The 25,098-nt window shown below is 41.5% G+C and overlaps 1 protein-coding gene across 6 annotated transcripts in view; it reads left to right on the top strand.

Annotated features, from left to right (window-relative positions):
* Positions 1-25,098, top strand: part of zbtb40 (zinc finger and BTB domain containing 40) — a 98,421-nt gene that overhangs the window by 16,353 nt on the left and 56,970 nt on the right. For all 6 annotated transcript variants that reach the window (XM_041206292.1, XM_041206289.1, XM_041206295.1 and 3 more), the window contains 4 exons: positions 7,102-7,241; positions 11,761-11,941; positions 19,087-19,223; positions 24,223-24,421. In XM_041206292.1, coding sequence (XP_041062226.1) covers positions 7,102-7,241; positions 11,761-11,941; positions 19,087-19,223; positions 24,223-24,421 — 657 coding nt within the window. The remainder of the gene's footprint in view (positions 1-7,101; positions 7,242-11,760; positions 11,942-19,086; positions 19,224-24,222; positions 24,422-25,098) is intronic.

A 25,098-nucleotide genomic window follows, 5' to 3' on the forward strand; every position in this document is an offset into this window, starting at 1 on the left:
GAATCTAAAACATGGGGGCACAATCTGAGGATAAGAGGGCGATCATTTAGGGTGAGATGAGGAGAAGTTTCTTCATTCAAATGGTTGTGAATATTTGGAATTCTCTACCCCAGAGGGTTGTGGATGCTCCGTTGTTGAATACAATTAAGGCTGGACAAAAACAGAGTTAAAAACAAAAAAACTGCGGATGCTGGAAATCCAAAACAAAAACAGAATTACCTGGAAAAACTCAGCAGGTCTGGCAGCATCGGCGGAGAAGATAAGAGTTGACGTTTCGAGTCCTCATGACCCTTCGACAGAACTTAAGTTCGAGTCCAGGAAAGAGCTGAAATATAAGCTGGTTTAAGGTGTGTGTGTGGGGGGCGGAGAGACAGAGAGGTGGAGGGGGGTGGGGTGTGGTTGTAGGGACAAGCAAGCAGTGTTAGAAGCAGATCATCAAAAGATGTCAACGACAATAGTACAATAGAACACATAGGTGTTAAAGTTAAATTTGGTGATATTATCTAAACGAAAATTTTACAAAAACAGAGTTACCTGGAAAAACTCGGCAGGTCTGGCAGCATCGGTGGAGAAGAAAAGAATTGATGTTTCAAGTCCTCATGACCCTTCAACAAAACTGAGTGAATCTTAGGAAAGGGGTGGTTGAAGTTGGGGGGGTGTGGTTGTAGGGACAAGCAAGCAGTGATAGGAGCAGATAATCAAAAGATGTCACAGACAAAAGAACAAAAGAACACAGAGGTGTTGAAGGTGTTGGTATTACCTAAACAAATGTGCTAATTAAGAATGGATGGTAGGGCACGCAAGGTATAGCTCTAGTGGGGGTGGGGTGGAAAGGCTAGCAGGGCATAAAAGATTTAAAAATAATGGAAATAGGTGGGAAAAGAAAAATCTATATAAATTATTGAAAAAAACAAAAGGAAGGGGGAAGAAACAGAAAGGGGGTGGGGATGGAGGAGGGTGTTCAAGATCTAAAGTTGTTGAATTCAGTATTCAGTCCGGAAGGCTGTAAAGTACCTAGTCGGAAGGTGCTGTTCCTCCAGTTTGCATTGGGCTTCACTGGAACAACGCAGCAAGCCAAGGACAGACATGGTGGGCAAGAGAGCAGGGTGGAGTGTTAAAATGGCAAGCGACAGGGAGGTTTGAGTCATTCTTGCGGACAGACCACAGGTGTTCTGCAAAGCGGTCGCCCAGTTTACGTTTGGTCTCTCCAATGTAGAGGAGACCACATTGGGAGCAATGAATGCAGTAGACTAAGTTGGGGGAAATACAAGTGAAATGCTGCTTCACTTGAAAGGAGTGTTTGGGCCCTTGAACGGTGAGGAGAGAGGAAGTGAAGGGGCAGGTGTTACATCTTTTGCGTGGGCATGGGGAGGTGCCATGGGTGGGGGTGGAGGAGTAGGGGGTGATGGAGGAGTGGACCAGGGTGTCCTGGGGGGAACGATCCCTTTGGAATGCCATGGCGGAGTGGGGGGAGGGGTGTGAAGGGAAGATGTGTTTGGTGGTGGCACCAAGCTGGAATTGGCAGAAATGGAGGAGGATGATCCTTTGAATGCGGAGGCTGGTGGGGTGATAAATGAGGACAAGGGGGACCCTATCATGTTTCTGGGAGGGAGGAGAAGGAGCGAGCCGGATGCGTGGGAGATGGGCCGGTCACGGTTGAGGGCATTTTGGCAGGAAGAATAGAGGAGCTGAATATTAGTTAAATGGAGAAAGACAGCAGAAGGCTGCAGCACAGAGGGATTTAGGAATCCCTGTGCATGAATCCCAAAAGGCTAACATACAAGTTCAACAGATAATAGGGAAGGCAGATGGAATGTTAGCCTTTATTTCAAAGGGAATCGAGTAAAACTATACAAGGCACTAGTTGGACCACACCTAGAAAACTGTGAACTATTTTGGTGCCCTTATCTACGGAAAGATATACTAGCATTGGAAGCAGTCCAGAGAAGGTTCACTATGCTGACCCTGGATATGGAGGGATTTTCTTATGAGGAGAGGTTGAGTAAGTTGGGCCTGTACTCATTGGAATTTAGAAGAGTGAGAGGTGACCTTACTGAAACACACAAGATTCTTTGGGGGCTTGACAGGGTGTATGCTCAGAGATTGTTTCCCCTTGTGGGAGAGTCTAGGACCAGAGGGCATAATCTTAGAGTAAGGGGGCACCCATTTAAAACACAGCTGAGGAGGAATTTCTTCTCAGACAGTAGTTAATCTGTGGCTTTCTTTACCGCAGACAGCTGTAGAAACTGGGTCGTTAAGTATATTCAAGGCCGAGATCGTTTTTTAATCAGTAAGAGAATCGAGGGTTATGGGAAAAAGGCAGGACAGTGGTGCTGAGGATTATCAGCCATGACCTAATTGAATGGTGGAACAGACTCGATGGGCCGAATGGCCTACTCCTGTTCCTATGTCTTATGATCTTATGGCTTCTCTGTGAGCTGCACACCACATGAGGCCCAAACTGCAATCCTCAGTTGCACCAGTGGCTCCCAGGTCATCTTCGAGACCTAGCTGCCTGGAGCCTGCTAACAACAGCATCTTTTTGATATCCAGCCTCTTCCCTGCTGTTGAATACTCAGACAAATTGCAATCAGAGAATCTTCTTAAGCTCGACCCATCTTCGTGACAATGTAACCTTCCAGGATTTTAATGCTTTTAAACAAATTTAGCTCTAAGTCCCACAATAAAACATCTCACTGTATCTGTACCTTTTTGCACATAGTGTTGACAACAGAAATCCAGCTGTCCAGCTAAATAAACACACCTGATTAGGATCTTGCGTTTTTGGCCGTTAACCCCTTAAGTCAGCATGGCTGCAACATTTAAGTGTAATAGACTCCAAGCTGCTTCAGTTGCATTTATCCCATTTTCTACGGTTAAATGTTAATTTTCCCAGAGTTGAATGTATTAGCATGCACCATGAACTAGATATTTGTCACACCCTGCAAGCACCAGTTCCATGACTGTCAACTTAAAAATCATCTAATTAAAATTCAATAGGATTGGTTATGTCTAAACTAAACACATACCACTGATCTCAAGGTGGAACAGGATCTCTGCTTCAGTCCTTACCATGGTGGAGGGCTTGGTATGTTACCTGGTCAGTCCCACTGTACAAAGAACAAAGAAAAGTACAGCACAGAAACAGGCCCTTTGGCTCTCCAGGCCTGCGCCGATCATATTGCCTGTCAACTAAAACATTTTGCACTTCCGGGGTCTGTATCCTTCCCTTCCCATCCTATTCATGTATTTGTTAAGCTGCCTCTTAAACACCACTATCGTACCTGCTTCCACCACCTCCTCTGGCAGCGAATTCCAGACACTCACTACCCTCTGCATAAAAAACTTGCCCCGCACATCACCTTTATAGTTTTCTCCTCTCACCTTAAATCTATGTCCCCTAGTAATTGACTCTTCCACCCTGGGAAAAAGCTTCTGACTATCTACTCTGTCTATGCCACTCGTAATTTTGTAAACTTCTGTCAAGTCGCCCCTCAATCTTCGTCACTCTAGTGAGAACAATCCGAGTTTCTCCAACCTCTCCTCATAGCTAATAACCTCCAGACCAGGCAGCATCCTGGTAAACCTCCTCTGCACCCTATCCAACGCCTCCATATCCTTCTGGTAATGTGGCGACCAGAATTGCACGCAATATTCCAAGTGTGGCCTAACCAAGGTTGTATACAGCTGCAGCATGACTTCCCAGCTTTTATATTCAATACCCCTGCCAATGAAGGCAAGCATGCCATATGCCTTCCTGACTACCTTATCCACCTGCGTTGCCACTTTCAGTGACCTGTGGACCTGTACACCCAGATCTCTCTGCCCGTCGATGCACTTAAGGGTTCTGCCATTTACTGTATAATTCCTGCCTGTATTAGACCTTCCAAAATGCATTACCTCGCATTTGTCCGGAATCCTAACTGCTGTCCTCAGTCAGTGCATGGCTGCTGACTGAACTAATGGTTATTGCTGAGATGATTCGAGGTACTGCTTGCACATACTCATCTGAGCTACCATATGTTAACACCACCAGGAAACATTGACATGGTGGCGGGGATAGAATAAGAAACCAAACTTATTTATCTGATTTTTCACATGTTGATACGCTAGTCTAAATCCTGTGGGTGTTTTTTACATTTTGTACAATTCCAGCATGAGAAAGGTTAGAGTGCAGAACTCTCACTACTGAAGCAATTGTGCAAAAATATTTTTATCTTTTCTTCCTTTTCTAACTGTCATGACTCTTGCTGTTTTAACTTTTTTTTCACATTTTGTAGCCAGTAATAGTATGATACTGTGGCAGTTTCACATTTTTTTTGCACAAGGCCAGTTGCTTCAGTTCATTGAAATTATTGCAGTGTACTAGAACATTTTCTTTTGTTTAAGTCAGTACTTATGCTTATGAACTCTGTTATTATCTGGAGGCAGCGCAGGCTACTGAGATATTGGGTGGTTTTTCAACTGTTTAAATGCTGTTAGCAGATCCTGCAAAGAGTAGGTTGGCAGATAAATGAGAACCATTCGGAGATTTTTTTGAGGACTGAAGTGGACTTGCATTTGATTGTTGAGATCTAAGGGAAAGGGTTCTCTACTCTGCCCCCCTCTTGCTTCATCTGCCACTTTTCGACTGGGGACATTGTTTTTGTTTTACCACATTTGACGTATAAAAACATATGTGAATAAGTGAAGAGGGCACTTGGTAGAACGCATACCTCCGTTAGTGTTAATATAATTACGCAGCTATTCCTTGAGGCTTTTCCCCGCCCGGTTGATGTTCTGTAACAGCAAAGATGAAAAAGGAAATATTTTAATCAAGAGCTTCCCTCTTCACTGAGGGTTTTTCAAACCAACCCACATCCAACAACCTTCTCTGAAAACTCTGCTCACATTTTGACAGTTGTGATAAATTCCACCACAGCAGCTGAGACAATCTGCAACATTCTGAAATAAACAATATTATAAATAAAGCCATCCACAGCATTCTTTTTTTTTAAAAAAAATTCAATTCGCCATATCTCCCAATGTTAACGGATCCTTTTTAAAAAAAAAAATCCAGGATCTGGATCCGAACCCGAATCTTTAGCAAAAACTAATCAGCTCTTGATTGGGTCATACCCTATTCATGTACCAATTTGCGTTGAAAATCGTCCATTACTTTTTGTGATATATTGTTTATAGACAATCAGACAAACAAACAGGGCAAAGATGATGGCAGTAATTGGAGATAGAGGACTTTGTGTTTCTTAATTAGAAAATTAGAGGTATTAGCAGTCATTGCATTTTCAATTTGCCTGTATAACATGACAAAATGAAAATTAATAGTTCTAGATTTTATTACACCTGCTACTGTTGGGCAGACATGTTTTTGCCTGTTTGTTAGTCTGTGGCCACTGCATCTCAAAAAAGCTAATGGACGGATTTCAACAAACTGTGGTGCTCAGGGTATGGCCAAGGAAGAACTGATTAGGTATTGGTGAAGATGCGGATCCGGATCTTGGAATTTTTTAAAGGATCTGTTAAAATGTGGGATAAAGTAAATTGACTTTTTTTAAAAAAAGAATGTTGTGGGTGCATTTATTTAGATTGTTGTTTATTGTTTTAGAATATTGTGGATGGTCTCAGCTGAATTTGTAGCTGTCAAATTGTGTGCAGAGTTTACAGAGCAGGTTGTTGGATGTGGATTGGCCTGAAGATGTCCCAGTGAGAAGGAAGCTCTTAATAAAGAGATTTATTTTTCAGCTTTGCAACTAGAAAGCATCAACCAGACAGGGAAAAGCCTTGAAGAACCGTGTAATTGTAATAACATTGAGTTAACATAGCATGGCAGAGGTACACGCTCTACTGATTGTCCTCTTCACTCTAACCAACAGCTTACATTTATATAGGTCTTTTTTCATGGTTAATAAGTGTCAGTTTTTCACAGGAGTGTTATTAACAAAATTTGACTTTGAACCACATAATATATTAGGATAGGTGACCAAAGGTTAGGGAGCATTTTAAAAGGAGGAAAGGGAAATAAGAAGATGGTGAGGTTTAAGGAGAGAATTCCAGAGCTGAAGGCACAGCTGCTAAAAGTTAATGATTAAGATCAGGGGCGTGCAAGAGGCTAGAATTGGAGGAGCACAGATATTTCAGAGAGGTGTAGGGTTACAGAGGTAGGAAGGGGTAAGGGTCTTTCATAACTTCAAGGTGACCAAAAGTGCTTTGCAGCTAATGAAGTACTTTTTAAAGTGTCTTTCCCATTGTAGTATAGGAAGTCAGTTTTATGCATGGTCAGATCCAAAAAAACAATAACCTGATAATGACCAGATAATCTGTTTTAATGATGTTGGTTAGTGGATAAATATTGACCAGGACATTGGGGAAGAATGTCTCTGCCCTTGGTATAGTGTCATGGAATCTTTTAAGTCCACCTGAGAGGCCTGCAGTTTAATGTCTCATCTAAAAGACAGCATCTCCAACAATGCCGCACTCCCTTAGTACAGCAGTGGTATTGTCAGCCTGGATGTTATGCTTAAGTCTCTGGAGTGGGATTTCACTCCACAATTGTCTGACTCTGAAGCAAGATTGCTACCACTAACATGTGATGTGCATACAGCCCTACTCTTACTGAGGAGAATATAGGTTTTGCTTTCTACACGCTTCAGTTATACTAGCTGGAAATGTATTGCTGTAGTAGTGTAAGCCAGACACCTGAACAGTGGGCAGAATTTAAAACTATTTGTTATTCTTGGCCCATATTCGAAAATTTCTTTCCTGTTTGAGGGACATTTTTGAAAGTCTTTAGAGCTAGATAGATGCAGAATAAAGTAAAGGGATTAATATTATAAAAGCAAAATACTTTGGATGCTGGAAATAAAAAATAAAAGCAAATAAAAACTGTAAATAACTCAGCAGGCCTGGCAGCATCTGTGGAGAAAGAAACAGAGTTAAAGTTTCAGGTCAATGACCTTTTATCTGAACAGGAATAATATTGTCTTCAACTTCCTCAGTGTGAAGGCGTGACTTTACTTTTTATTCAAACCTTGTTTATTCATAGATTAGCATCTGTATCTCATTTTGTTTGGAGCTGATGGATTGGTTGTTTCTAATATTTAGGTCGTATTGATAGTGAAGATTTTCTGCTCAACCTTTACTTACACAAAGAGGAGGTTCTGGAATGTGTGACGGACTTGAGTCCTTTATTGGACTGCCTGGACTCTGCTGAAGAAATGGCTTTCAGTGAGGAGGAGAAAAAGGTCATTTTCCCTTTTGAGTCTTATTTATTTATCCAGCCAATTTTAAAATGTTTTACTTTTGACTCTTTATTGAAAAGGAAAGGCAATCTCGTCCTATCCTCATCAGCAATCCGAGAAGAGATTGAAGTGACTTTCTCCTTCCTTTAGAGATACAGAAATGTACAACACAAGAGGTGGTCATTTGGACCATCATATCTTGGCTGGCTGGCTCTTTGCTCAAAATCCCACTGGCCTGTTCTCTCTTCATTTCCCTACATTGAATCAAATGATTTTCTACTTTAATCTTAAAGTATCAGATTATTTCTGCCTCATTTATTCCCTCTGGAAATGTATGCTCTCACAATTCTCCTCATCGACATTTTTCCTAATCTCTCACTTTATTGTTTTAGTCACAGTTTAATTAACAACTTTGTATTACTATTCAACAACCAGAAGAAATGATCTTATCTTATCTTCATGCTATCAAAATCTTTCATACTTTTAAAGACTCCTCATGCCTTGTAAGCCGCCTCTGCTCCAGCAGATAAAGGTCCAGTATTTCAATAAGATAAAAACAAAAAACTGCAGATGCTGGAAATCCAAAACAAAACCAAAAATACCTGGAAAAACTCAGCAAGTCTGGCAGCATCCGCAGAGAGGAACACAGTTAACGTTTCGAGTCCGAATGACCCTTCAACAGAACTAAGTAAAAATAGAAGAGAGGTGAAATATAAGCTGGTTTAAAGGGGTGGGCGGGGGGGGTGGGGGGGAGACAAGTAGAGCCGGTGATAGGTGGAGATAATCAAAAGATGTCACAGACAAAACGACAAAGAAGTGTTGAAGGTGGTGCTATTATCTAAGGAATGTACTAATTAAGGGTAGAAAGTGGGACAAGCAAGGTACAGAGAGCCCTAGTGGGGGTGGGGTGGGGGGAAGGAATCGAATAAAGCTAAAAGGTAGATAAAACAATGGATGGAAATACATTTAAAAATAATGGAAATAGGAGAAGAAAAATCTATAAAAACTATTGAAAAAAAAGGGGGGGGTTCGGAAAGGGGGTGGGGATGGACGAGAGAGGTCATGATCTAAAATTGTCGAAGTTAATATTCAGGCCGGAAGGCTGTAAATTGCCTAGTCGGAAGATGAGATGCTATTCCTCCAGTTTGCGTTGAGCTTGACTGGAACAATGCAGCAGGCCAAGGACAGACATGTGGGCATGAGAGCAGGGTGGAGTGTTGAAATGGCAAGCGATAGGGAGGTCTGAGTAATGCTTACGGACAGACTGAAGGTGTTCTGCAAAGCGGTCACCCAGTCTGCATTTGGTCTCTCCAGTGTAAAGGAAACCACATTGGGAGCAACAAATGCAGTAGACTAAATTGAGGGAAGTGCAAGTGAAATGCTGCTTCACTTGAAAGGAGTGTTTGGGCTCTTGTTCGGTAAGGAGAGGCGAAGTGAAGGGGCAGGTGTTGCACCTTCTGCGGTTGCATGGGAAAGTGCCGTGGGAGGGTGTTGAGGTGTAGGGGGTGATGGAGGAGTGGACCAGGGTGTCCCAGAAGGAACGATCCCTGCAGAATGCCGCCGGGGGTGGGTGGGGTGGGGGGGGGTGTGCGAAGGGAAGATGTGTTTGGTGGTGGCATCATGCTGGAGTTGGCAGAAATGGCAGAGGATTATCCTTTGAATGCGGAGGCTGGTGGGGTGATAAGTGAGGACAAGGGGGACCCTATCATGTTTCTGGGAGGGAGAGGAAACATTTATTAATTTTGCTTCCAATTTCCACCCTTCCATCATTTTCACATGGTCCATCTCTGACACTTCGCTTCCCTTCCTTGACCTTTCTCTCTCAATTTCTGGTGATAGACTGTCCACCAATATCCATTACAAGCCTACCGACTCCCACAGCTACCTCGACTACAGCTCCTCACACCCTGCTTCCTGTAAGGACTCCATCCCATTCTCTCAGTTCCTTCGCCTCCATCACATCTGTTCTGATGATGCCACTTTCAAAAACAGTTCCTCTGACATGTCTTCCTTAACCAAGGTTTTCCACCCACAGTCGTTGACAGGGCCCTCAACCGTGTCCGGCCCATCTCCTGCACATCCACCCTCATACCCCCCTCTCCCTCCGAGAAACATGATAGGGTCCCCCTTGTCCTCACTTATCACCCCACCAGCCTCCGCGTTCAAAGAATCATCCTCCACCATTTCCACCAACTCCAGCATGATGCCACCACCAAACACATCTTCCCTTCACCCCCCCAGCGGCATTCCACAGGGATCATTCCCTCTGGGACACCCTGGTCCACTCCTCCATCACCCCCTACACCTCAACCCCCTCCCACGGCACCTTCCCATGCAACCGCAGAAGGTGCAACACCTGCCCCTACACTTCCCCTCTCCTCACCGTCCAAGGGCCCAAACACTCCTTTCAAGTGAAGCAACATTTCACTTGCACTCTCCTCAAATTAGTCTATTGCATTCGTTGCTCCCAATTTGGTTTCCTCTACATTGGAGAGACCAAACGCAGACTGGGTGACTGCTTTGCGGAACACCTTCGGTCTGTCCGCAAGCATTACCCAGACCTCCCTATCGCTTGCCATTTCAACACTCCACCCTGCTCTCATGTCCACATGTCTGTCCTTGGCCTGCTGCATTGTTCCAGTCAAGCTCAACGCAAACTGGAGGAACAGCACCTCATCTTCCGACTAGGCACTTTACAGCCTTCCAGACTGAATATTAACTTCAACAATTTTAGATCATGACCTCTCTTGTCCATCCCCACCCCCTTTCCGATCCCCCCCCCTTTTTTTTCCAATAGTTTTTATAGATTTTTCTTTTCCCACCTATTTCCATTATTTTTAAATGTATTTCCATCCATTGTTTTATCTCTACCTTTTAGCCTTTTTCGATTCCTTCACCCCACCCCACCCCCACTAGGGCTATCTGTACCTTGCTTGTCCTGCTTTCTACCCTTAATTAGGACATTCCTTAGATAATATCACCACCTTCAACACCTCTTTGTCGTTTTGCCTGTGACATCTTTTGGTTATCTCCACGTATCACTGGCTCTACTTGTCCCACCCCCCCTTAAACCAGCTTATATTTCATCTCTCTTCTATTTTTACTTAGTTCTGTTGAAGGGTCATTCGGACTTGAAACGTTAACTCTGTTCCTCTCTGCAGATGCTGCCAGACTCGCTGAGTTTTTCCAGGTATTTTTGGTTTTGTTCCAGTATTTCAAGCCTTTCCTCAAAACAATAGGGTATCAACCTAATGAATCTATTGTTTTAATTGGATGTCTTAAACTGCAGGTCGTGCTCTAACTCTGGCCTACACATTTCTTTCAAATTCAACATTGCCTCCATCAGTCTGTGTTAGGTGGTATCTTCAAAAAAAGCAATCAAGGCCAAGTATTTTTAAATCCATCAATCTGCCTTTTTCCAATCAAACAGGCTTTCTGAAGCCTTCAAAGTGTCAGTTCAACCAGTTGGCTTCCATAGACAGAGCTACTGTTAGTCGAACTGATAAACTCATATCTTAGTTTAGTAGTGTACACTGGAATGCTAATATACCAACCTTTGAATATTTTTTACATCTGCTTAATGTTTTCTTGCAGGTGTTACTGAAATGCTATTGTGCACATGTGGCATACCCTAGTTTATTTTAAAAAGCAATTTAGTTAATAGTAAGATTTTACCCTTTTCTTGATGTTCTGAGAGTTATATGTAAGTGAATAAAGTCAAGGATTTGTTTCCATTGTATTCAGTGGTCACACTTAGTGACAATCATCATTTTTCAGGAAACAGCAGAAGGTTGAATGCATGTGACTCAATTTAAAATAAGCAGACATACAGAAATCTCAGGTACGGGAACAATAATAAACGATCATGCGATAAAATGGTTCACACTATTCACCCTTTAAACAAACATGTATATAGAATAAAATTCAATTATTTACGTTTAATTTACAGCACAGAAAGAGTCCTTTCAGTCAACTATGCTGAATATTTACGTTGGTGTTGCCTGGCTTCCCTTAAAGGCATCTGTGTCCTTCCTCCTATTGGTAACAAGTTCCACATTCCAAGCAACCTCTGCGTAAAGTTTCTTCTGAATTATTTATTGGATATTTTTAATAACTACATTGTTTATGGCCCATAGTTTTGGACTCCCAGTAAGTGGAAATGCCTTCCCTACATCTACCCTGTCAATCCCCTTTGTAATTTTAAAGACCTCTATTAGATCACTCTTCAGCATCCTCTTTTTCAGGTAAAACAGCCAAAACCTGTTAATTATTTCCTTGTTCTGCTATAATTCTTGCACGTCTATTTTTCCCTATGTCCCCCTATATCTTTTTTTGGAAAATGGATTACTGAACTGTATTCAAAATGTGACCGAATATTAGTTAAGCAGTTGGCGTGTACTCATTGGTATAGCATGATTTCAGGTGATTTAGACTGTAAGAGTAGTCTTTAGAAAATGTACTGTTTCAAAATTTTCTTGTTACCTTCGTGAAATGTAGTTATGGCTAATATGTTGATATTTAGGTGATTGTGGAATGCTGTCAGGGAGAGACTGCCAGAGGTGCCATGGCTAAGTTGTTGAGGAAAGTAATCGAAGAGAGACTGCTCAGCGCTGAGACTGCAATAAATTTCCTTCAGACAATGAAAGAGGCTTACCCAGTGCTAAAGACTCTCACAGCAGAACCAGCGATGGCTGCAAAGTCAGGTTAGTTACATGAGAATCTCCTGAAGGGAACAATGATGAGTCAGTGAATTCTGAGCACAAATATTGTAATAGAGTGGTGAGCTGCCATAAAGCACTTTAATACATTTATAATGCTCGCATTGAAATGTACAGGTTCTTAGCATCAACCCTGTCAAGTCTTCCAAGAGGCTGTTTCCCCTGGCTGAAGGATCTAGATCAAGAAGTCTGAAGGATCTAGATCAAGAAGTCATAGGCTCAGGATAAAGAGTCAACTATTTAACACTGAGATGAGAAATTTCTTCACTCGGAGCTTTGTGAATATTTGAATTCTGTACCTAAAGGACTGCAGAATCCCAGTCATTAAGTATTTTCAAGACTAAGATCAAAGGTTTTGCAGCCCAAGTGAATTGAATATGAAGATATAGTGAGAAAGTGAAGTTGAGGTGGAATATCAGCCATGGTCTTATTTAATGATAGAGCAGGCTTGAGGGGCCAATGGCTTATCCTGTTCCTCCTACTTATATTGTTATCCTAGATTAATGCAGCAGTAGCAAATTTTTTTTTTCTGAGCCAGCTTAACTTAACAACTGCAGCAATATACGTTCCTTTCCTGTTGTTAATTGTTAGTTCTATTCTTCAAATGTATTCAACATTTGAAGCCAATTTCAAAATCTGTAGTTTTTGCTGCCTCTAGAGTCATGGAGGATCATGTGAGGGAATGTGATAGAATTCTAGCTGAATTAAACTGCAGAGGGTTTTGCTGGAAAAAGAAACATGCTGCCAAAGCTTTGGCCTTGCACTCATCTGGACAGATGCAAGAAATCCAAATTTCAAATGGAACAACAATTTATACTACATGGGAAAAGCGGTGCTTCATGCAGTATAAGTTGTTGTTCCCTTTGAAATTTGGAATTCTTGTATCTTTCCTGATGAGTGCAAGAGGAAAAGCTTCAACAACATGTCTCTTTTTTCAGCTACTCTCAAATTCTGTACTACCAAACGACAATTTGAAGAGGATTATTTGTTTAATCCTGAAGCATGCTCTGAATTTGTGTAGAGATCTGGGGAAGTGACAACACTTTCTGTGACATTAGCTGGAATTCACCCATCAGAATAGTCTGAGACCCTGAATCCCCAAAAATATGTAAGCAATTGAAACCCCCCCGAAATAGTATAAAGTGCATGGTGAGGCCACAGCTGGAGTACTGTGTGCAGTTCTGGTTGCCACATTATAGAAAGGATGTGATTGCACTGGAGCGGGTGCAGAGGAGATTCACCAGGATGTTGCCTGGGATGAAACATTTAAGTTATGAAGAGAGGTTGGAAAGACTTGGGTTGTTTTCGTTGGAGCAGAGAAGACTGAGGGGCGACTTAATCGAGGTGTACAAGATTATGAGGGGCATGGACAGGGTAGATTGGGAGCAGCTGTTCCCCTTAGTTGAAGGGTCAGTCATGAGGGGACATAAATTCAAGGTGAGGGGCAGGAGGTTTAGTGGGGATGTAAGGAAAAACTTTTTTACCCAGAGGGTGGTGACGGCCTGGAATGCAATGCCTGGGAGAGTTGCCTCACACCCTTTAAAAAGTACCTGGATGAGCACTTGGCACGTCATAACATTCAAGGCTATGGGCCAAGTGCTGGTAAATGGGATTAGGTAGATAGGTCAGGTGTTTCTCACGTGTCATTGCAGACTTGATGGGCTGAAGGGCCTCTTCTGCTCTGTGACTCTGTGAATAGAACAACAACCCTTTGAAGAACACTTCATGCTCTTAGCTATATGAGTGAATGCTCTTATAAAGCATACCTTAGTGATGTACAATATCATCAATGCTCAAAAAGCGGTTATATAATAGTTATTGTTATAGCCTTGGTATACCAACCTCCAATGTAAGGGTATAATTACATTTTAACCAGATCTGCATCTGAAGTATGTAAGTACAAAAAAAAGACTCTGCCTCAACCTCAGGTTTGTTGTCCAATTACAGTTGCAGCTCAGCTCATGGAGAAATAACAACTGATGATAAATAGAGTAAGCAAGGAGGAGGTGTGACTTTGCATGGGCAAGAGAAGATGGCTCTAATGGAGCAGAAAATTCTGGATCAATAGCAGATAAAAGGAAAGCATTGTAGATGAAGGAGAAAAATAAACTCTTTGGATTTGTTTTGCCTTTTAGGAAGAGGGATTAGTGCTTGATCATTTTCCTCAAATTAAGGAAGCATGTACAAGATCAAATGTAATAGTTAAAGGATATTTCAATTTATCAACGGTAATATTAACATATTTCGAATGAAAGTAAAAGCAGAGAAAATGTTACTGGGTATTGTGAGACTCGTACATGATTCTACGAGTACAAGGTGAGGTTGATTGTGGACCTCGATGCTCTATAATAACTAGAGGAGGTTGTAGTCAGAAAACCTTAAAATCATGTGCCATAAGTGCTCGAGGTTAAAGTTAGATTCAATCAAGAAGAGAGGAGTGCAACAGAAATTCTCAAATTTAAGGTGATGAATGCAGGAATAAAGTCAATGAGATTAAGAAACTGGATAGACAACTTAAAATAGAAAACCAGATTAAGACTGTTTAGACCAGCGTTTATTCCCCATCCCTAATTACCCTTGAGAAGATAATGGTGAGCTGCTGCCTTGAACTGCTGCAGTCCATCTGGTGTAGGTACACCCACAGTGTTGTTAGGAAGGGAGTTCTAGGATTTTGACCCAGTGACAGTGAAGGAATAGCAGGATGGTGTGTGGCTTAGAGGGGAGCTTGCAGGTGGTTGTGTTCCCATGAATCTTCTGCCCTTGTCCTTAGAGGTAGAGGTCACGGGTTGAGAAAATGCTATTGAAGGAGCCTTGGTGAGTTGCTGCGGTGCATCTTGTGGATGGTATACACTGCTGCCACTATGCATCAGTGGCAAAGGGAGTGAATGTTTAAGGTGGTGCATGGGGTGCCCATCAAGTGGGCTGTTTTGGCCTGGTTGGCGTTGAGCTTCTTAAGTGTTGTTTAAAATAAACATGAAAGTGTTTTAGAACAGTGAATGGGCACCAAAGGAAGCAATTGGATCCTGAATGATCCCAAGGGTCATTGACTTACCAAAGGACTCAAAGTCCAAATGACTTGTGTATGTCCTCTCCACAAGCTTCTGACCAATTATAGAAGTGCAATTTTCAGATAGGGAATTTGGACTTTAATAGGTTTCCAAAGATTTTGGTAGTATTACAAAGATTGGTCTGGAAGCTTGGGAAACACAAAATGGTTGAAACTTGTGAAATGGTTCATAAATTAGCTGAATCAGAAGAAATGAAAGGTCCTCATGAAAAGAGTTGACTAGTACTATGCATTTGTAAGTTCCCAAATAGCATGGAACAAATGAATCACGTACAGGTGGAATTAAATAATGACGGAGAAGAAGAGTTGATGTTTCGAGTCCTCATGACCCTTCAACAGAACCAGTTCTATTGAAGGGTCATGAGGACTCGAAACGTCAACTCTTTTCTTCTCCGCCGATGCTGCCAGACCTGCTGAGTTTTTCCAGGTAATTCTGTTTTTGTTTTGGATTTCCAGCATCTGCAGTTTTTTTGTTTTTATGTCATGGAATTAAATTATCTTGGACATTGGACTGAGAAGTGATAGACTTTGTTTAAAGTATGTAAGTAAAAATTTGAGACTGGTTAAGGCAGTATATAATCTAAATATTAAACTGCAAGACAAAACACATGAGGGAAATCTATTGCTAGATTGTTTGCTGAAAAAAATCATCTCTCTATGTGGCAGCAGTAAAGAAAGCAAACAGTATCAATAGTGTATAACTAGAGAGGGAGATCATTGAATTTGTCAAAGTAGCATAGGTCCTACCCCATCTGTTAACCATAGTGCAGTGAGGCATCCATATACTGGAGGCAGTGCGGTAAAGGACAACTGATAGCTGAGCTACAAAACAGGCTGCCGAAACTGAACATATTCCACTGGAGAAAGGAGGACTTAAGGAATATTCATAAAATATTCATGGAATTGTTGCAGCACAAAGAGAGGCTAGTTGGCCCATTGAACTTGTGCCATTGCTCTGCAAGAGCAATTTAGCTAGACTGACTCCCCAACCCTTTTCCTGTAACCCTGCAAATCTTTCCCCTTCATGTGCTTATCTCATTCGCTTTTGAAAGCTACAATTAAATATGCCACCAGCACCCTTTCAGTCAGTGTATTCCAGAGTTGAACGATCCTCTCCTGAAAAAAAAACTTCCTTTGTGTCACCTTTGTCATCAGTCACTTTCAGTCTTGTACCAATGGGATCAATTTCTATTTACCTACTCTCTCTAGATCCCCCTCATGATTTTGAATACCTTTATGAAATTTCCTCAAATCTCTTTATGAGAACAAACCCAACTTATTTAATCTATCCATGTAACTGAAGTTCCTCGTCCCTGTAACCATTCTCATACAGCTTTTCTGCATTCTCTCTAAAGCCTTCACACCCTTCCAAATGTGGTGTGCCTGGAATTGGACACAATATTCCATTTGTGGCTGAACCAGTGTTTTATAAAGGTTCGTCATAATTTTCTTGCTCTTAGTAAATAGATACTTCTATTTGTGAAGCCCAGGATCCCATTTACCTTTTTAATCACTTTCTCAATCTGACCTGCCAACCAAGGCGGTAAGATATAAATATAGGGATATGAGGCAGGATATACTTGATAAAACATCAAGACAACACATATATTGAAGCACTGTGTACGAAAGGTGAACAGATGGTTTAGTTGAGGATGCAGTATAAATGGAACTGATGATCTGCAGAGGCAGTGGAGCAGAGTGGATGCTGTAGGCAAATTTCAGGGGACTCCTTTGATATTTGGTACTTGCATATGAGTGACAAGAGTAGTTAATTCTTTTTGCTTTGTGACCAGTTCAATGGACCACAGTGGTTTCTTCTTGTCCTGTACAATTGGTTCCTATCTCTCTCATTCTCCTCCTCTGACATTTTCATGCTGATAAAATTTTATTTTCAATTTTAGTAGAAGCTGTTGGATCTCATGTATAATCTCATATTTGCCACTAACTGTGGCTGCAAAAATTATAGGTTTGCTGTGTTACGTTGTTCATCTTAGTGAAAGATAGCAAACTGACGTATAAAAATAAAATTTTGAGGGAGATCTTTGCCTTATTTGCTGATATTGCGACACCTCTTCACAATCTGACAGTTTTCAATGTAAATGAATAGGTGGTGATGATTTTTGACAACACAGTTTAATTGATGTTTGGCCAGATCAACAGAGTGCTGTGTATATGAAGACTAGAGAAGAGCCAAAGTAAATATATTGAGGATAGATATGCTATTTGTGCAAAGCTGTGTCACTGCAGCCTCTGCTTTTTTTTCCCAATACTTGAAATTTCAGTCCTCTTTGCATTTAAATCACACTATACCTTTATCCCTCTATATTGGTAACTTCTTCCAGCACTACAGACATCCAAACTCTCCAATTCTCTGGCTTCAGTCTCTGGAGCATCCCTTTTCCTCCCAAATTTTGCTCCACTACAGTGGGTGTTCTTTCAGCCACCTAGGCTTCATATTCTGAAATTTGTTTCATTAAGACTCTTCTTGGCTACTATCTGAGTCTGAACTAAACCATTCACATCCGTAGTGAGCTATTTGACTCTGATCTGCACTTCCAGTTCTGTATTCTCTCAGTCACCAAGAACCTTTGTGGCATTGCATGTGTTTACTCCTTCCTCAGCTCATCTGCTGCTGGAATCCTCATCCATGTTTTTCTTTGCCTCTGGCTCAATTAATTCAGTGTTCTTCCAACTGGCCTTCTATCTTCGGTAAACTGGAGCTCATCCAAGACCTTGATGCCTATATCTGAACTTGCAGTAAACCCTGCTAACCCATCACCCCTTAACTGACTGACCAACATGGGCTCCAGGCTAAGCAACACTTTGAATTTCAAATTCCCATCCTTGGTTTCAAATTCCCCGATGACTTCGCCCCTTCCAATCTCTAATCTGCTACCGCCCTCTAATTTCATCATTTTTCTAAATCTGGCCTCTTGCGCATTCTCAGTTTTCAGCACTCCACCAATGGTAGCATACCTGAAATACCCTTCATCCACCCCTCGCTCTCTTGCGCAGAAGATGCAGAAAATTGCTCTTGCAACAAAATGCAAATTCCCTTCACACCCTTACACTCCAAGCATGTTTACTCACTAGCATTTCAAGTATACTTCTACACCTAACTTCTTTTGATAATTTCAAGCATAGTCCACCTGACTACAAGGCAATTAAACCACACAGATGGAACCAATCTATACTTGCACCCATAAACCTAATTTACAATAAACCAGAATAATATTATGAAAACAATAATACTTTTGTAACAAGAAGGCATTGATTTAAGATGATTAGAGGGATTAGAGGAAAAGGTTTTTCACCCAGAAGGTGGTAGGCATCCAGAATTTGCTGCCTAAATTGGTGGTTGAGGCTGAGATGCCCAACTTATTTAAAAGGTACCTGGATCAGCACCTGAAGTCCGTAGCCTTGCAGGTTACTGAACCAGGTGCTGGAAAGTGAAATTAAATTGAGTGGCTAGTTTATTTTTCTCTCTTTTTTTTGACTGGCGCAAACACGATGGGCTGAATGACCTCTTTCTGTGCTATAACATTTCTATGATTCTAAGGATGCTATATAAATGTAGATGATTGTCTTCACTCTATCCTTTTCTCTTTTAGAGCCTTCCTTAAAACCCACCAAAGAAACACACTCCTTGCATGTAGAACTATCTTTTCACTGACCACAAAATGATTTGGTACAACATGCCTATTCCTATGCGGACAGGCTTTCTATCATACTAACTGTGGACATTTTCAGAACACATTTGCCAATTGGCTTTGACCACATAATAATAGTTCTCAAAGATATAGCAAAGCAAAGCTCATTTTTAATTTTCAAATTCTTGGTCACTTGGCAACCCCAATCTTTCTTGTTTTCGCTTGGCGTTCCTTTCACCTTGCATCTTTTATAAAGCACCTTGGGCCATTTTTCAACCTTAATGCCACTATATAAATGCAATTTTTTGTTGTATTGGCTCTCTCAGTAACATTGCCAAAAGGGTGATTAGTTTAAAGAAAGAAAAAGTAAAAAAAAGTTTTGGGCTGGTAAAAATGTTTTAATTTCTCAACAGAATTGAAGAACTCAGAAGATTATGGGTTTGACTTGCTGAGACGATATCAAGATAATATTGTTGATGCAGTAACTGATCTTCAACCTCTGCATGACATCCTGTCTGTTGCTGAGGATGTATCTGATGATGAAAAAGAGGTATGAAATAAATTTTATTTTTGTATAGTCAAGCATGATATGGCATGAGTCAATGTTCCCGTGCAAGCTGCAGCAAAAGTGACTGCACAGCTGTCCAGAATTTGCCATGCAGGGGGCAAACAGATTGTCGCCACATGCCAGTCTTAAAGGGACCATACAATGCAACCAACAGGCTATGCACAGCAAAGGAAAATTAGAGGACATTGAGGATCGGAATTTTATATTCTTGGTTTTTTGGCAGATGTGATGCTGCTGCATTTTTTTCATGCAAAGTTATCTAGATCAGTGAGATGAAGCTACTTTTGTTTTACTATTCAGTCTCATGTGTTTGCCAACAGCTTGTATATGTTATAGGAACATATTTGTTTGTGTATTGTGCCCGGACAAGTAACAAGGTAAGTGCATGTAATGAGATAGTAGGAAGTAGGACATAGTCATAAGTCAAATGCAAAAACACCTTTTATTGCATATTTTTTTGAGTTTAGGTTTCGAATATTAAAAATTAGCTTTGTTTAGCTATTTCTTTGAGAGCTATTTTTTTGTGGCCAAGGAGTAGTTACTAGGCAACCATGTTCAGGGAATATCCACAGTTAGTATGACAGAGAATCCCTCTCCATGGGAATAGGCATGTTGTACAATAACACCAGTCAGGAGAGAGCAGCTTTGTGCTAAAGGAGAATTAATTTTGTTATCAGTGAAAGGATCGTTCTCCAGAAAGGTTTTCGGTTGTCATAGGCCGACAATGGCAAATGGATGATCAGTGACTTGGAGATGATTGTTCATACTTCATGCCAGAAATGGTTAATATCTTAAATGCCTGACCTGTAGGGAAGGTGTTTGTTACAGATCGGTATGCCTTAAAGAAGGCTTGGTAGCTTTCTGGAGGTTAACTTTACAGTCTTTATTAACTACTAGAACTATTCACACACGTACAAGAAAGGGTACAAGCTAGGAACTGTCTCCATGCTTAAGTCTATACATGTCACTGCTCCACACCACACTGACCCTGGGTCTGGGTCTGGGTCATGTGCCTTCTTACATCACTGAGGGCAGTAATGCACGTTAAACCTATATGTGCCAGACCCTGATAACACAACCATCACCCCCCCCCCCCCCCCCCCCCCCCCCCAACCTTGTACTGTTACTACATTAGAACTATCCCATTTCCCCTTTTCTAATCCTTGTATTTGGAGGTTTAGGCAACCAGGCAGCCCGCTCACCCTTCCATATCTCGTTAGCAGTTCTGTCAGAGGAGTGGTATGCTCTGTCATTTCTGGCTCATCCTATTGGCCTAGAGGTTGAGCTGACACCCAGGTATGCTTTCATTCTTTTCTGCCATTCCTTCGCGTTGAACCAAACTTGGTCGGTCCAGCTGTTGCAATGATCAGTGGTTGCTGCTACTCTTTTGTGATTGATCTGGACCTATTGTGATCCGAGTTGACTTGGAAGTATGGAATTGTGATCCATGTAAAAAAAAAAAGTAAGTGTTTGTGCAGCTTTAAGAGCTGTCTGCATTTCAAGATGATGTTGCCGTTCACTGGAAGATAAAGGAATTTCCTGTGCTTTGCTGGTTTCAGTGAGCTACGCAAAATGGTGTTGACACTCTTAATGGGGGGAAAAAAATAATAATGGCTGCCTGGGTTGGTCATTTACCAACTTCTTTAGTTCTGCTGTTTACTTTGTAAACTGTTGAGTCCGGGTCAAGTGCCGCCTTATATCGCTGTATGGGCGGTACTGTTCTCCGTTCCACATTAACCTTATATGTGTCAGACCCTTATACTACATTACCATTGAGATTATGTTTTATCATTCAAATGGGCCTATTTCAACATCAAAGAAAAGCTAGACATATTGGTGGAGCAGCTTTTGGGGCCCTGGGTCTCTAGATGCAGGTAAGGCAGCCAAGTGAAGCTACATTGAGCCATCACCTACAAAGCATTTCATAAATTCTGTTCAAAAGTAGCTTTCGGACTCTCTTGTTTAAGAGCAGTTTATTTTTTAAGTTATTGAATTTGTGTAAGTGCTGTGGTGTACAGTTTTAGGCATATATGGCTCTGTTCAAAATATAGACTAACGAACAATCGTGGCAAAGAATTGTGCAATAAGATATGTTTTTTGGGCCTTTCAGGTAGGAAAGTTATGTGGACTGAGCTTTTCTAGTTTATACACGTATATACCTAGTATTATACCATTGTGATTTATTTTTGTTTCTGGGCAATTCCCTTTCAACGGTTAAGGATCACAAGCTCCAACACCTCATGGGTACCAATGCCCCTCCAGATCTTCATTCCCCTTCACTTCCCTCTGACCTTATCTTTCTTCTAATCTCACCTGTTGCTGTGTATTCCCGACGCCCTCCAATCTTTCACTCTCCCTGACGCTGAACAATCTGTCCATGGCTTTATCCCCTTGCACCCTCAACTTAAGGAATTTTGAGCTCTTGCATTGCCTTTTCCTCCATGCCCACTTCTTTGACCAGCAGCCTTCCCCTACTTAATGGATCCCTTCAGCTGTCTCCAATAATCTCCCTCCACCTGGACTTCTCCTTCTGACCTTCTGCCCTCTATTGAACTCTGCATTGAGAGCTGCTGGAGTGACATCGGCCATCTTAATTTCTCTGCTCCCTTCATTCACTTGTCCTCACATTCCACCCCACCAGTCTGCAATGGGTGATGGGACAAAATCTAATCCATTGAAGCTAATTATGTACCAAACTAAAGGTGGTACCATGAATAATATGGGAATAAAACAGACGCATTGTGCTTGATGCAACTCCAGTTTTTACATAATTGTTTGTTTGGACTATTAAGATTATGTGGCCCTGCATAGTTGTGAACAGTTCAAGAGAATCTGAATTTTGTCCAGCACAAGATTTATGTGCTTGGAAGTGATGAATAAATAATCTAATATGTAGCTAGCATTGTCAAATATCTGGGAGCATGCAGACATCTTGGTGTTAAAATAGTTATTCAGCTCGTAGATCTGACTGGATGTAAACACAAGATCTATTTGTGCAAAATTTAAAACCTCTCAGATATCTCGTCTATCTATCCAGCACAACTATATAGGTTGGAAAAAATGATCAGTGCCTTCCTTCTGCACCCGCTGTCTCTAAAATACTTGAAGATCATGGTTTACAAACATCAATTCCATGAGATCTTTTTGTTCTACGCTTGTAGAGTCGGTTGGTTAATTAGGTGTTTTAAAACTTCATTGTAATATCCAGGTACTGAGAAGAACAGTTTTTTGAACCATCTCATACATGGCACCTGGATTGAGGTGTAAGGCCCTCTATTTGCAACCACATGTTGCTCTTCTAATCTCTGCCATGCAAGTAGCTTCAGGGAAATGGTTGCTAACTGCAAGTTTTAAAACGCCTCACTGTAGTTTGTGGAATCTTGCTATGGACAAAGTGGTTGCTACTTGGGTTTGGTGGGAGGGTGCCTGGTGCAAGTAGAGGACTGGAGTGCATGATGTTCCTATGGCTGCCAGTGGTTGATGTGTCGCTGTCCAATTGCAAAAGTGTAGTGTGTGCGTGAGAGAAGTGGTGCAGATTCTCCCTGACAGCTATGAATGGTGGTTGTTTCCTTTATAAAGTTAGGGTGTAAATCGATGAGAAGCACCAGGATTCATTGTTTCCTCTCATCTCCCTCCAGTGATGTTGAGGTACGGTAGTTGGAAAAAAGCATGTGTGAGCATTACCTAGAATCACCTTAGCAGCGACTGTCGCTCAGTCAGCATACCTGCACTTGCCGTGGTCAGCAGTCATGCAGTGGGATTGAACCGGGAAAGTGTCCTCGCACCAGCTGCCCCCACCCCTTCCCTTTGTTGATGAGTCAAGCTGAGATCCTGTGCGATTTTTGAGTCAGCGTTTCTTTGTGTTTAGTTCAGACATAGCCAATCCTATTGAAATGTAATTAGCTGATTTTCAAGATGTCAGCTCAGGAAATGCTGCTTGCAGGGGGCGTGGAGGAGGGGTCAGAGCCAATATAGAAATAGAATGGGGATGGCTTGGGAGGATGGAAATGGGGAAGGCATGGGAGGAAGAGCATGACATTGAAGGGATGGCATGCGTGAGATGGAATGGCATAGGATGGGAATGACACCTTGGAAGGGCTGGATGAGATGATGGAATTGATTGCAAATGTTTTGCGGTTTTCAGCTAATATAAAATATTTCTTTCATTTCAATATTTTTCAGAATAGCCAATGTTGCTCTTTGCTCTGGGCTCTTCTGCACATTGGGTTGGGGCTCACGACACTGAGAAGATGGGTAATTTGCTTCAAGGCTGTTGCTTGCCTGTTTTATCAGGCTAATGAATATAATTTTACCTTTTCTTTTTATGTGCCAGAATTGATCTGCTAGACAGGCATATGTTTATCTCGTTAGCATTACAACTTAGACATTTTATTTTAGACATATGGTGGCCATGGCTGGATGATCTTTTGCATTTCTTTTCTATGCTTTTCATTTAATGCTTCGTAGCATTCACAAAATGCTTTAAAGTTGTAACTGTAAAATATTGTTTTCTATAATGGCTGACCAGGATTTCATGTACTTTGCATCTTCTAACCTATTACATGACCACACTATTTTCAGTAGAATTTTGAAAAAAAATGTCCATTTCTGCTTAAACAATGATGGAACTGGTAATGTATGTATAGCTTTTAATTCAACTTCAGTGCACTTCCAGTTACTTTGTTAATGGATTCATTTTTGGTGAAGTTCTGTTGTATATCAACAGTGGATTCTCAGAGAAGTACAGCTGTCGAGTTGGCGTCGTAAATTGCCATTGTTTTTTTTCCCTAATCTTTGTTAAATGCTGGGCACAGTAACTCTGACAGTGTAGTGCCAACCATTTCTGTTGCTTTGGTTGCTATGGTATGATACCCAGCAGCCAGTCAAAATGCAACACATGCTTCTGAATACTGCACCTTCACTTGCAAAGGTGCCTTGTGTGATTTAAAATGATTGTTTTTTTTTACATTTTTGCTGACAGAGAATTGAAGATCTTATTAAAGGGAAAGATGCGATGGATTGTATCAGAGATTTGATGGAAGCAGTGTTGGAGAAGCAAACGCTAGCAGCACTCACAGTCTGGAAACTGCTCATCCGAATGAAAGAGGGTGTGCCAAAGCTGTGCGCTCTGCTAGCTGAGCTCCAAAGAGAACCAGAAAGTCTCCGGCTCATTTTATCTGGTGAGGCTTCCAATTAGCAATACTAGAATTAGTACAGGATAAGTGTTAATGAAATACAATCAACGGAATAACCCATTTGTTGCAAGACAAAAAGGGTGCTTACCTATTCTGTTTTAAAAATTGATAACAATGTGATTAAGTATTATAGTGGTCAGAGTTTTGCCCAAGCATGGACAAAAGAACTGAACTTGAGAGGTGAGGTGAGAGTGACTGCCCTTGACATCAAGACAGAGAGTGTGGCATCAAGGAGCCCTAGCAAAACTGGAGCCAATGGGAATCAGCGGGGGAAAACTCTCCACTGGTTAGAGTCATACCCAGTACAAATGAAAATGATTGTGGCTGTTGGAAGTCAATCATCTCAGCCTCAGGACATCTCTGCAGTTCTTCAGGGTAGTTCCTAGGCCAGAGCTCCTTCAGCTGCTTTATTAATGACATTTCCTTCATGATAAGGTCAGAGGTGGAGATGTTCACTGATGATTGCACAATGTTCAGCACCATCCACGACTCCCAAGATTCTGAAGTAGTCCATTTCCATATGCAGCAAGACCTGGACAAGTTTAAGGCTTAGGCTAATAAGTGGCAAGTAACATTCATGTCATACAAGTGCTAAACAATGATCACCTTCAACAAGACAATCGAACCTCCTTTCCTTGATACTCAATGGTATTACCATAACT

The sequence above is a fragment of the Carcharodon carcharias genome, chromosome 15 (genome assembly GCF_017639515.1).
Source record: "Carcharodon carcharias isolate sCarCar2 chromosome 15, sCarCar2.pri, whole genome shotgun sequence".
Taxonomy (NCBI): domain Eukaryota; kingdom Metazoa; phylum Chordata; class Chondrichthyes; order Lamniformes; family Lamnidae; genus Carcharodon; species Carcharodon carcharias.